At 41.3% G+C, this 12,840-nt stretch overlaps 1 protein-coding gene across 10 annotated transcripts in view; it reads left to right on the forward strand.

Moving 5' to 3' along the window:
* Positions 1-12,840, forward strand: part of SLC6A6 (solute carrier family 6 member 6) — a 57,952-nt gene that overhangs the window by 29,751 nt on the left and 15,361 nt on the right. For all 10 annotated transcript variants that reach the window (XM_069028297.1, XM_069028298.1, XM_069028296.1 and 7 more), the window contains 4 exons: positions 3,177-3,309; positions 6,613-6,747; positions 8,660-8,763; positions 8,877-9,001. In XM_069028297.1, the coding sequence (XP_068884398.1) occupies positions 3,177-3,309; positions 6,613-6,747; positions 8,660-8,763; positions 8,877-9,001 (497 nt within the window). The remainder of the gene's footprint in view (positions 1-3,176; positions 3,310-6,612; positions 6,748-8,659; positions 8,764-8,876; positions 9,002-12,840) is intronic.

Raw genomic sequence — 12,840 nt, forward strand, 5'->3', positions numbered from 1 at the left:
CCAGGTATAATTGACCACACTGATGCATTAACCTCTTCACGTTGAACTTCTCAGCCTGGCTGGATATATAGTGCAGCCTGACATTTCAGTTCATTTGAATTAATGTTCTGTGCAAATCACATGCTTGCTTGAGCAGCAATAAAAGGGGGTTAAGGAAATCAGGCTTTATATCAGGAGACTTACCTCTTGGTATCACATGCTTCAGGTCTTATTTCTGAAGATTTTATTTGAAAGTCCAAAACCTTAAAGGCTTACACACATATTAATACATAAGGGATAAGTGTAACAGGGTAATTATGGTTGAACAAAACCTCTGATTGTCTGGTGCTGGCCAAGTGTTTATAAATATTTGGTAATCAGCAGACTTTATTCATCCAAATCCCAAGAAAGACCATCACATGCTAATGGCACGTAATCCTAAAGGGAGCAACACTAAACACTAAACAAAATCTAGAGCAGCTGTCTCTGCCTCTAAGAGCAAACTTGAGAGTTTTAAAAATTGTTTCGTATTCTCCTTTTAATATCCTTCTGTACAACCTCTTCAGTGTTAATTATTCTTGTTCATCCAACATGAAAGGATGCTTCACCTTTCCTGGTTTGAAAGGTCCTGTCTGCATTCACTTGATTAATGAGCTGGAATAGCCCTCAAGGATTGCATAACTCTCTTCATTTTATTTTTGTTTATGTTTTAGAGACAGTTACAGCTCCTGTTACATTTCCATATTGCACACACTAGAACATATTCGTGCTCAGGGGTCAGGAACTCCTGTTTACAACAAACTCAGCCCAGCCTGTTGTCCCATTGATTAAATATGAGTGACAGTTAATGACAGCATCAAGACTATAAATCTGAATAAGTAACAACTCCGTGTGTGAGTGGTGTGAAGGTAGCTGAGTGGGCTTGGCTGAATCTCCGTAGAACAAGGGTTATGTAACAAGATTGAAGAGTTATCAGCACAGCCCAGCTCATGCTCCTTCCTGAACCTGAATTTGCAGGGTCACAAATCCAGGTTCAGTGCTTCTGCAAAAACATGTAGGGCTAGAACTCATAAAACAATTGTAATGCTGAAGATCCCCTGGTAATTCTGAGTGTATTCCTTGAAGTAGTCAGTCTTTGTGAGATGGGATAACCCTGGGCAGAGAAGGCCAAGTGCATCATAGGGTGCTTGCTGCCTCACATGGGAAAGTGAGGTATCTGACATTTTTACATAGAAAAGTAAGATATTTGCCTCTCATCAGCCCACTGGGGTGTCCTTGAAAATTCTTGAAGGAATTGCTGAGGCAAACTCTAGGAGAGATGGCCACTTGCTTTGAGTTCCATAGTAAAAAGCAAAGGAGTCTTAGCTGAATGCATTAATAAAGCTCCCAATTCCAAAAGGCATTTGCAGTTAATTATTCACGGTTTCTGGAGAGCCAGCTCTATAGATTGCCTTTTTAATAGAACTGCCCCTTTGATTGGAAAATTGCCATCTATTTTTTAAACAGGCACTGAAGTTTGTGGCTGAACTTTGTCATCTTATAAATGTATTTTCTTCTTTTGTATATGCACAGCGGGTTTTTCCTTTGTTTCTTTAGGCTCAGGTGAAGCAGGACTGCAACTTTATGCCAAATATTAATTACTGAGGGGTTTCTCATAACTGTTGAATAGCTGTGCTGATTAGGGCAGACTTACCCTGTCTGGTGCCATTAGTCCTTTTCCATAACAAAATGCATACACGTTCAGAGAGAAGAAAGCATTTGGTGTGAGAACATGGTCACACAGGTAATCCAAGTGAGTTTGGCAAACAGAGATGCAAAAACAGATGGGCGAGGGTTTGAGTCCTATTAAACTGGTCGATCCAGGGCTTTTTCCAAAAACTAATTGCAAATTTTCAATCAGTGACTTCATTCACTATTATTTCCGTGGTAATAGAAAAAAAAAATTCATTAGTTCAGGGGAAAACCAAACCACAGTGGTCTGTCTTGTAGTGGATCCCCACGCTAAGTGTGCACCCCACACACATGGGCCTGACCCAGCAGAGCACCCAGACTGCTCTGGGCTCTGCTCTCTACAACTCTGGTGAATGAAAGTGCCTGACTTTTATAGCTGTCTGAAAATAAAATTTAACTCATAATTAATAAAAATATTTGTTAGGTAGCAAGTTCACTTCTATAGTCTTGGGTCAAGGCATTTCTGTGCTAATTGAGGTCAAACTTTTCCTTGACTAAAAAACCTTGCAGTAACTCTTCAGAGTTTACTGGGTTCATCTGCAGAGGAGTTTTAGCTCAGTGAACAGTAAGAAACAGTTTGTTGTTTTGCATATTTGACAAATGAAGTGTTGAGTATGACAAGGTCTGTGCAGTGTGTGAGGACTATGTATGTTGCATGAAATTATTTTTAAAATAGTTTAAATCCAGTATTTAATGATAAGCCATGGGAATTTTGAAAAGAGAGAAGCCTTAATGAGTATTTCCCACCTGGATCAGAGTCTTCTAATGGTCAGATGTTTCTCCCTTAAGACACAGCTCAGGAATTACTTTTTATTTATTAACCTAAGTGAGGGAATAAAGTTTCCCACATAATCTGGTGTTAGCTAAGTGAGACCCTGGTGTCGGGGATGCCGAGGGCAGGTGGCAGCACCCGGGCAGTGTTTGTTTGGGGGGCCCCAAGGGGAGAACAGATAATGGCTCCAGCCTTCACCCTGCAAGGCTGCATGGCCTGACACTTCCCTGCTGCACTGCTTTTCCCCTTTCCTCCTCATGGCAGCCTTGCTAATGAACTGAAAAGGATCAAAAATGTGTGCATACAGGTCAGCTGCAAGTGTCCATGATGGAGACATGGTGTGTACTGCTGCCAGGTGGCTTCACTGGGGAGAGTTTGTCTGGGATCTTCAAGAGAGCAAATACTTTTTTATCTGATATTGGGGTGGTCATGGGCTGCTAAAAAGAGCTTAAATTTTTTATATGTTGTGCAGTATATTGAATTAAGGAGTCCTACAGACACAGGGGAGATGTAGGTTTGCAAAGCACAGCTTTGGGCACAGAAGCCACTGACTTAGCAAGTCAGTGAGAGCAGAGATATGTCTGTGCATCAGCCTCCCTGCACACCATTGTGTATTCTCAGCCATCACAACTAGAGTCTGCATCAACTGAGCTCCTGCATCTCTCTCTTGTTTTGTTTCCTTTCAAATATTCAGGCGTAATGTGCTGAGCTTGTCCTCAGGAATTGAAGATATTGGTATTATCAAGTGGGATCTAGCACTGTGTCTCCTCCTTGTCTGGGTGATATGTTTCTTCTGCATTTGGAAAGGAGTCAAATCCACTGGGAAAGTAAGTGCTCTTTTACCCATTTTATAATCACTGCAGTTAGAGATGTTAGGAATACTAAGTAATGCTGTTCTTGAAGATATTTACCATTTCCAGGAAAAACTGTACTTTTACACTGAGTAAGAGAAGAATTCATATTCAACTGACTTTTGAAAGTCATTACAAATGCCCAAAATGCCTGTGAGTCAAGTAGCCATTACTGGAAGGGCATTAAGAAGCAGATACAAGCATGGATTGGGCACCACTTTGGCTCTAGGAGGATGAGCATCCCACTGATGTCATGAGTGCAGAAGGCCTCAGGCTTGTGATGGGTGGTGTTCTGCACTGCATGTCTGTGTTCTTACTCCAGTCAAGTTCATCCCAGTGCAGCAGGCTGGATGTTAACATAGCTGTGGTAGGGATGTTTTAGGGCAGTGGAAACTGGTGGATGCACAACATTTTTGAAATGCCACTCGCTTACGGAAGAGCTCTGTGCAGACACACAAGACTAAACTTAGGTCCTCATTCAGGAGCATTGCCACTAACAAAGATCCTGCATAGCTTGTGGGTTTAGTCCCATCACATGCTCTTCAGAAACATGTTTTCCTGTAAAGGATAACAGTTGCATCACTCCTGAACATCCTGCCCCAGTGCAAGTCTTGGTCAGTCACTTAGTGTGAAGCATAACATTATTCCCCCTTGCATTCAGTAGTGTTTTTACACCCATTTTCATGAGTTTTGGAGTCACTGTGTTTGTGTAATTCTCCACTTTCAAACCTATTGCTTGAGACAATGTTCAGATAAGTCTGACAGAGGAGGAGGGATCTCAAGGTACTAATTCCCCGCATTTCTTCTCAACTAGGTGGAAGAAAGTGACCCCATTAGTGCCCTTCCTAAGAAAAAGACCACAGTGTGAACTCATCTTTCATGAGACCCCAAAAAAGTCAGGGGGAGAAATTCCAAGTGCCTCAGCTGCAGAGAGAGCATCATTTAGCAGTTTTACCTTATTGCATGCTGCAGAATCAACCAGGAGACAAAACTTTGTAGGAAGCCAGACCTTATCAATTCCACTGGTGACTAAACCACTTGCTTTGCTGCAGTTTCTGCCTTGCTTTCTGTGATTTTTATCAATGAGCTTCATTAAAAAGCTGGTGCCTTACTCTGTATTCCTGACACATTTCCCCCGAAGAACAGCTTCCACACCTCTAAAGCACACATTGACAAAAATGTTTGTTTCTTTGTTCCCTCTGATTGATGTGACTCAATGAGGAGATTGTACAAGTTTTATAGTAAAGGTGGATGCAGTAAATCTCCTGCAGCAGCAGGGTGGAAGCGAACATTTCTGCAGCACCTTTGGCAACCCTGGTGTCTGCTCAGTAAAGGCTCCAGTAGCATAGAGAGGCATTCCAAGTGCTATTTCTACTCCCCTGAAGATAACAGGCTAAAAACAGGTCTGTTAAAATCATTTATCTAAAAATCTGTGTTCTCTGCAAATCCTGCAGAATGGTCTCACGTCTAAAACAGGGCGGTTGTCAGGAATTCACTCCCCGCTCTCGGCGGCATCAGAGCTCGTGCGGGTGTGGAGCCAAAGACCAACAAAACCATTGGAAAGTCTCCGGTTGACTCCATTAACTTTGGGGTCAAACAAAAGTAAACTGTAAACTCTAATGGAGGACTTGAATTATTTGAGAAGTCTAGTTTACTTTAGTAGAGGGTTGTTTATAGCACTTCCCTGCTTTCCAGTGTGTTAATGGCTCTGGAGAGCAGGGTGGGGGGAAGATGTAGTTTTTAAATCTTTTAGCAAAAGCATTGGACAAATAAACACAAAATCATGATGAAAAATATTAGTTATATTTAAGCTTTAGATAATGTGCTTGATCTTAAAAATTCCTGCAGCATCGTGAGAGAATTTCTACCTGCAGTGCAAAGACCTCTCTGTGAGTTTTTTTTCATTCAGTTCCTGCAAATACCTCAAAGTCTATTTTTTTGGTAAGAAAACATTGATTTTTTTCATAGGCCTGGCTTATTAAAAAAAATAAGAAGGTGCAGAAATCCCCCTTTTTTTCTGGTTTTAGTGAAACGAGCTAATGTGCAATACATGTTATTTGTCACTGGAAAATATACAGAAAATTCAAAGAGAGATTTAAAAGGACATGTATGAAAAAATTTCCTTTCATTCTATGAAATCAGCCCCACTCTGTGAATTATTATGGCAATGCAGGCTTTGAGTTCTCCTCGTTATTCTCAGAGGACACACTTAAGAAGAAAAATGGAGCATCCTGGGAGCTTTGCAGTAGTTAAGCAAATTCTGAAAACAAAAATACATTTTAACTCATGGCAGCCAACTGTAATTACCTGGGGGAATCATCTGACTCCAAGAAAAATGCCCTTTCTTGGACAGTAGTGACTGTAGCACAGCAGTTATATAAAAAATGAGAGAAAGCACTGATGAGCAAAGAAAGCAAAATGTTAGAGGTCAAAAAGTGTGGGTCTAAAGATAGAACTGTCCAAATGCAAGCTCAATTAACCCTCGTGCTGGAGATGAAAGCAAAGGGCTCTTTCATCAAATGAATGAGGAGATAACAAGAAGAGAAGAAGTAGGCTGTTATTCAAAGAGAGTGGGAATAGAGGTTAAAGATAATGAAGATGTATTTTCAAACTGGATGAATAGAGCCTTAGTTTCCAATAATGATGTTGCTGAATAGGCAGCAAGGGCAAGAATGAAGTTACAGGACTGGAAATTACCACTGTTGAGGCTGATGCCAACCTGAAGGGCTTGATGTGTTCAAGGAGATGGGAAGGGACACAGGGGGGCACAGACTAAATTACCTTAATCTCTGAACACAGTCCCTGGTGAAGCTGACTGTAGGAGCAGTAGTGGGGCTGCACAGCAAGGTCAGAGGTAGCAGCAGAGCTTGCGAAACAGTTTGCAGCTCATAAGTTTTAAAGTTCCAATAAAGAATGAGGTAATAATGTTTCAGGGGGCCTCAGTGAGTAAACCTTTTCACTTCCCTGGCAGAGGTGCACTTGTCATGTGAGGAGGACAAACAGCACAAAGGCAGAATTTGAGCAAAAGTCATGAGTTGTATAAAATCATGTCTGAGTGACCTGACCGTTGGCCGGGGCCTCTGGAGGGATCCATGCATTGTCTTCAGACCTAAGGCAGTAAGGTGTTAAAGACCATTAAACTAAAAGTACACACAGAAACTCAGATTGGGCCCTTTTTAGGTATGAGGGGGCTTTGAACTCCCGCTGTTAGACCTTTCTTGGTTCTGGAGCTTTGGCTGCCACAGACTAAACGTTCCTTTTTTCTTTTCTTATTTCCAGGTAGTGTACATCACTGCCACATTCCCATTCATCATGCTTCTTGTTCTACTCATCCGTGGCGTGACCCTGCCTGGAGCTGCAGAAGGCATCAAGTTTTATCTTTACCCTGATATCTCACGGTTAGCTGACCCACAGGTACAGAACCAGGAGTGGGAGCGGGATGATTTCCTGTGCAAAGGGGGATGGTGGAGGGTGATGGTGCTGATGTAGTGACAAACAATTTTTTTTCCACGGTCTTTAGAGGTCCAAATACAGCATGAATGTTAATGCTGGGTTATATTTTCCAGAGATCTGCTTGAGAAGGTCGCTGTTAAATGTGATAATGCATCTTTCCATGTGTATGTTTGTGTGTGTATGCGTGTGTATATTTTTTTTGTGTCAAAGGACTCTGAGGCGGTAGATTCTGTCCCGTTATACAATCTCAGCTTTCTTGTTGGTAAGGTAAGGGAGATGCATTTTTTTAATGAGGATAGTCTTTAGTTTCAAAGGAGAGACACGTGGGCTTCACAGATGGAACAACAAGCAACAACTGTGAGTACCAGTGTCGCTTATCTCCCTCTGCTCAATAGGAGATTGGGAGAGAAGTGAATGAAATTATAGAAGATTGAAAACTCAGGCAAAGGTGGAGAAAATGCTTTCTGAGGCACAGGAACTACTGTTTGCTTAGCCTTGGTTAGTGGGAGCCAGACTCTTTCTGTATAGATGGAAATTCTGGCTGCTCACAGAGCACAAGTATGGGACACTTGAGCAGATCAGCGTCGTTTTAGCCAATAGCGTTCATGTGAGAAATGAAAAAAAAATGCAATATTACCCCCTGAAAAGAAAAAGAGAACAAGGGATCTTTGAAAATAATAAAATGTTGGTCACAGTGATAGGAAATAACATCTGTCTTTGCTATTTCTTTCTAATGAGTATTTGGTTAAAATAAAACTCCAATGGTCGCTAAAGAACTGAGGTAGGAAAAGTGTAATTGAAAGAAACATAGTGAAAATTTGGTTCCTTCTCTAGTCTTGCCCTCTTTTACAAGACACCCTTTTCACAGGAGACATTATATTTTATGGTTTAGTCTTTTTTTATGGGACTCTATAATTTTTATGATCTACTGTTAGCCTAACCAGAGTGTCAGCAGATAATGTTGGAGAGGTTCATGTGAGCAGGCCAGCTCCCACCCACGGTCTAGCAAAAGCATCACTCCGAGGAGACAGTAGTCAGCAAGGTGCTGGGAAGTGATGGTGGGAGGGAGGAGGTAATGGTCCTCAGTCTACATTCTCACTTACTCAGACTCCTTGGTGGTTTCCACTGGTGCTAGCAGACTTGAATTCGCAGAAAGAAAAGAACAGATGGGATTCAGAGGATGTGTTTTGATAGTTTGCTAGGTATTTACTAGACAAGAAATTCATAGTGTACAGTTATTTCACTCTGTATGTGGTTTTTTTTTTAATGTAATCAGGACAAAGAATCATGAGACCAAGATCAGATATGTATCTTATAAAGTGCATTGTATTTTGCTTATTTTCCCCCCACCCCTATGGCTTTTTATTTTGCATTTGAACAGGTACAAAAACAACAAGAAAGCTAGAAAAATAAACAAACCAAATACACAAACCTGTTTCTCAAGCTTTTCACATCCTCAGTTTAAGGAATCTGTTGGCTGACTCTAAGTGAAATGAGTTACAAGAGAAATGAGCAATGTTATAAATACTTCTGCATTTCCTATTGCACTGAAACATGTTTATTGTTGTGCCAACAGGAAGGATCAGCTGAATGACTAAGAAACTAGAAATACTGAGCATCTCTGGGGAGGGGAAACAGGAACTATTGTAGAGATTATGTTCTTCTGGGTTCTGATGCTAACAATTTTCTTTTCCTTGTGAAAGCCAGACTTGCAAAGATGTTGTTCTCTTTCCCTGTCTCCCTGGTCCTTTAGCTCTCACCCTCAATGGAAACAATTATTTTGTTGATTTTGCTTAGTTTGAACTGTGTGTTTGTGTTGATTGTTGCAATGCAACAATGCTGGTAATAACAGTATTTCTATCTTTCCCTTTAGGTCTGGATAGATGCAGGGACACAAATCTTCTTCTCATATGCAATCTGCTTAGGAGCAATGACTTCCCTGGGGAGCTACAACAAGTACAAATACAACTGCTATAGGCAAGTTTCCATCCAAGGGGGTTTAGTGTTTTAGCTAAATGATGTAAATAAAGTAGGGACAATGGGTTAATTTTTTTTTAATTAACTTGCTCCATGACATATGTGTGACTTAGGGACTGTTTGCTGCTGGGATGCCTGAACAGTGGTACCAGTTTTGTGTCTGGCTTCGCAATTTTTTCCGTCCTGGGCTTCATGGCACAAGAGCAAGGGGTGAACATTGCTGATGTGGCAGAGTCAGGTACGATGGTGTTGGTGGCAGTGGTGGTGGGCACTGCCGCCCAGCGTGTGAGCAAAGTTCTGCAGACCCAATCAGCTAACATCTAAGTGATAAAACAGAACAAGATTTCCCATAATTGCCAGAAAAAATAAGCACATTGTTGATCTGGGCTTTAATCTAGAGCAGTGAGGGTTAGCCGGGGTTGTACTGTTTACTCTGTCTTGATTAACAGGGCGGCAAACACATTTCCTAGAGTGTGCTAATCCATTTGAGTTGAGATTAGAACTAAGATAACTACACCATTATCTAGGGACCAGAATGTCATTGATTCGAGAATTTTTTCCATCCTTCTTTTCAGAACTTTATTTTCATTCAAATGCAAATTGCCTGTGTTTATGTATTTTTCATAGCTTAGTTTTGCTTGCTCACAGCACTAGAGTAGGATTAGTACCTTGTCCTGTTGAAAGGACACACACACATACATTCCCAAATCTCACTGAAAGGCAAGAGAAGTTGGAGAACTCCATCTCCAGAGTCTTGTGGACCATTTCACCCGCAGGAACTCTAGGTGTTGCAATCCTGCATTTGTCCTCTGTAGCTTCAGGCTGAGGTTGACAGAACTGTCAAAGTCCATTTTGAAACACTTAGGTTCCTCCCTTATTTCAGAAGTGTCCTTCCCATTAACATTCAGCTATGCACATGCAGAGGTAGAAGCTAAATCCTCATAGCTTGTAACTGTATCTCAAACAAAACAGAAGACATTTTTCCTGTGTGCATTTCTAGTCCATGAGGGCAGGTGTGACCATGTGTTTTCACATAGAACAGACATAGACAGATTAGTTGGGAATTACCATGGAAAAATAATGAATCAGGCCTTGACAGCTATGAGGCTTAAAGCTAATCAGATTCTAGTAATAATGATGTCACCTGAGTGCACTTTGGATATTTCTTTCTAATTTTTTGAGTGCTTTTAATTCACCTGCATAGTATTTGAAAGATTTCTTCTGCAAACATCCTATTAAAATGAAAAAGTCAATATATCTTCTAATCACATGGCTCTGGGACTTAAGTCTTTAAGAAAAATATCTCACTTCAGAAGGGCTAATGAAAAACTAATGACATTGATGGCACTGCTGGATTCTTGGGTGGCTGCAATTGGCATAGCTCTTGCAAGTGCAATTAGTAACAATCTTGTCCATAAAGCTTACTTTGTTCAGAGGTTGATTGCTTTGTTTGGAAACAGGAAGCAAGGGAATAATCCTATTGAATGAATCATAAATAGCTCTAATTTTTTTATTTATATGTAGGTGGATCAATTCCAAGAGTAGTATTTTTATGTATTTGTACATTAGGTTTTTATCTGGTCAATATTTATTCTAATTTTTATTATTATATCTCTGATACAGGCAGCTACATTCCTGTCACTTGGCTTTTTTAGAATTAAACAATTCCATAGTTACACTGGATTGTTAAGTAATATTTAAACACAAATTAACTCAGACTTAGTGTTTACAAAGCCTTTTTTCAACACCTCAAAGAGCATTTTTTTAAATGAGGAGTTTAATAGCTTATTATAGGGACAGCAAGGGCACTGATTTGCTCCTGAACTCGGCCTTTGATTTTTTTTGCATATTTTGTTGTCTACTCCTTTATTTAAATCCACGTCACTGATGGCCAGAGATTGCAACTGTCTCACCGTGCAGTGGGTGCCTGTCCAGGCTGGTCTTTGGCTAAGTCCTAGGGGACATTTTTATGTGACAGTAAACACTACTAAAATTATCCAAAAGCGTCCAAACCACTTGCCATGTGTTTTCTTGCTGCCTTTCTCAGAGAGAGAAGTGCAGAGCTACTGAAGACACTTGGTCCCCCTGGGATGAGTGTCCCAGGACCCGCACAGGGCTCTGGGCAAAGTTCTTGTTGCTGCTTTTCAGCACAGAAGGATTCAGCAGGTGCTTGAGCCTCTCTTTTCTGGCCTTGCCTTTTTTGGTTTCTTTTGATGCAAGGTCAGGACTGCTCCCCTGGGTCAGGGAAAAGTGAGCAGAGGTGCTGCTGCTTGGCCACAGCACTTGGCAGGAGATGTTGTCCACAGGGCTGAGACCCCGTCTCTGCCCAGTGAGTTAAATTCCTCCTGCCCTATCCATGTCACCGTTTGTTTGCCCTCCTGAAAGCCACGGGAACATCAACAAATTTGCTGACATCAGAATCTCATGGCCACATTTTTTCCCAGTGCCAAATTCAGCATTGGTGCCATGTGCCTGGGACACACTTGTCAGGCAGGGCTGGCTCCTGCTGAAAGCACTGGTCACTGCTGGCCTTCACTGGCTTTAGCAGGTTTACTCAGCAGTTAACTCAGACTTCTCTGACTCCTCGCTGAAAGCAGATTTTTAATAAATGGCTTTTTTTTTGTTGTTCAGAAGTTCTTTTAAAGATAGAGAGGAAAGCAGTTGGGGCTCAACAAAACCATAGTGAGTCCTGTCTAATCCATATGGCCTCTGTTTGGCTGGGAAAAATACTTTGCCACCCATGCAATTTGTAGCACTGTTAAACCAGCACAAGATTTGCCTTTTTTTTTTTTTTTTTTGCTTTTTTTTTTGCTTTTTTTTTTTTATTCCATTTGCAAACAAATTCAGATTAAGCAGGTCTGAGGATAGTGCCTTAGGTTTCCTGATGCCTTCTTGGTCTCTGCCTCTGCAGCTCTCCAGCCATGCCACAGCACTCCATGGCTATCGGCCAGTGCGTGGGCTGGGATTGTGGCAGTCCTCACTGGCTTTTAATAGCAGCCACAAGTGCTTCACTTTTGCAAAACACCCTTCAAAACAACAGGGCTTCAAATTAAATACAAATTTTAGATTATTTATGTTTCACTTGAGGGCTTGCCAGGAACATTTTCTTTCACGTGGACTTTTTATGTTTCAACACTTCGTTTCAAAGGAAAATCAAAATTAGATCAGGGCTTAGGGCACTTGGTATTAGTTGGTGTCACAGTGCAAGAACAGTTTCACTGGCCAAAGCATACAGAATTGTAGCAAATTTTGAGGAGGGCAGTTTCACATCTGTCTCATCAATTGCACAGATAGCTGCAAATGCCATCTGGTAGCAGCTCTCCCTCAAAGAGGATCTACTGTATCCACTGAATTAAGGGGGAAAAAAAGCAAAGCTCCCCAAAATTTGAGACATTCACCAATTTTCTTGGTATCTTCTGTCGTATAAAATCTTAGTTGTGTTTCATTTAAAATAAAATTAGTTGCTTGATTGTTGGCTAATTTGTATTTATTTATGTTCAACTATTTTCAGTGACTTAAAGTTTTCTTTAGTTTGAAAAAAAAGTCATCTTGTTTTACCTCTTTCTCTTGCTTCTTTTTCCATCTTTCTTGTTGGAAAGGAAAAGTGGGAGGTAGGAAGAACAGTGTTAGAGATTTTTCTGTACAGATCAGAAATAACATCTTTTGGCCCCACACTGCGGCATCTCAAAAAAATGCCTTTTCCTATTGAAAATTGCATGAATCCACTTGAAAACTGGCACTTTGAAAGCTCCTCAAAGTAAACAAGCAGATGAGCCAGGCATTCCTGGTTTTACTCTGAATTTAAATCTGCCCTCAGAATTTTTTGTCAGCCTCACCAAATTTCTTCATCTCCTCTGAGAGCCTGCCATAAATGCTGGGTTGCCAGTGTTCCTGTCTCCCACTGGTGGAGGGCTCTTCCTCTCTCCACAGAAGCTCTCACAAAGGACAGCTGATAGCACCTGGCTCCAGGTGAGGGAGCCCCTGGAGATGAGCACTGTGCCTGTGCTCCGTATGGGTACGAGTGAGGTGACATCTGGTCACAGGGCAGGCGAGACCCCATCTAGGGAGGAGCACTCC

This window comes from Aphelocoma coerulescens, chromosome 12 (assembly GCF_041296385.1).
Source record: "Aphelocoma coerulescens isolate FSJ_1873_10779 chromosome 12, UR_Acoe_1.0, whole genome shotgun sequence".
Taxonomy (NCBI): domain Eukaryota; kingdom Metazoa; phylum Chordata; class Aves; order Passeriformes; family Corvidae; genus Aphelocoma; species Aphelocoma coerulescens.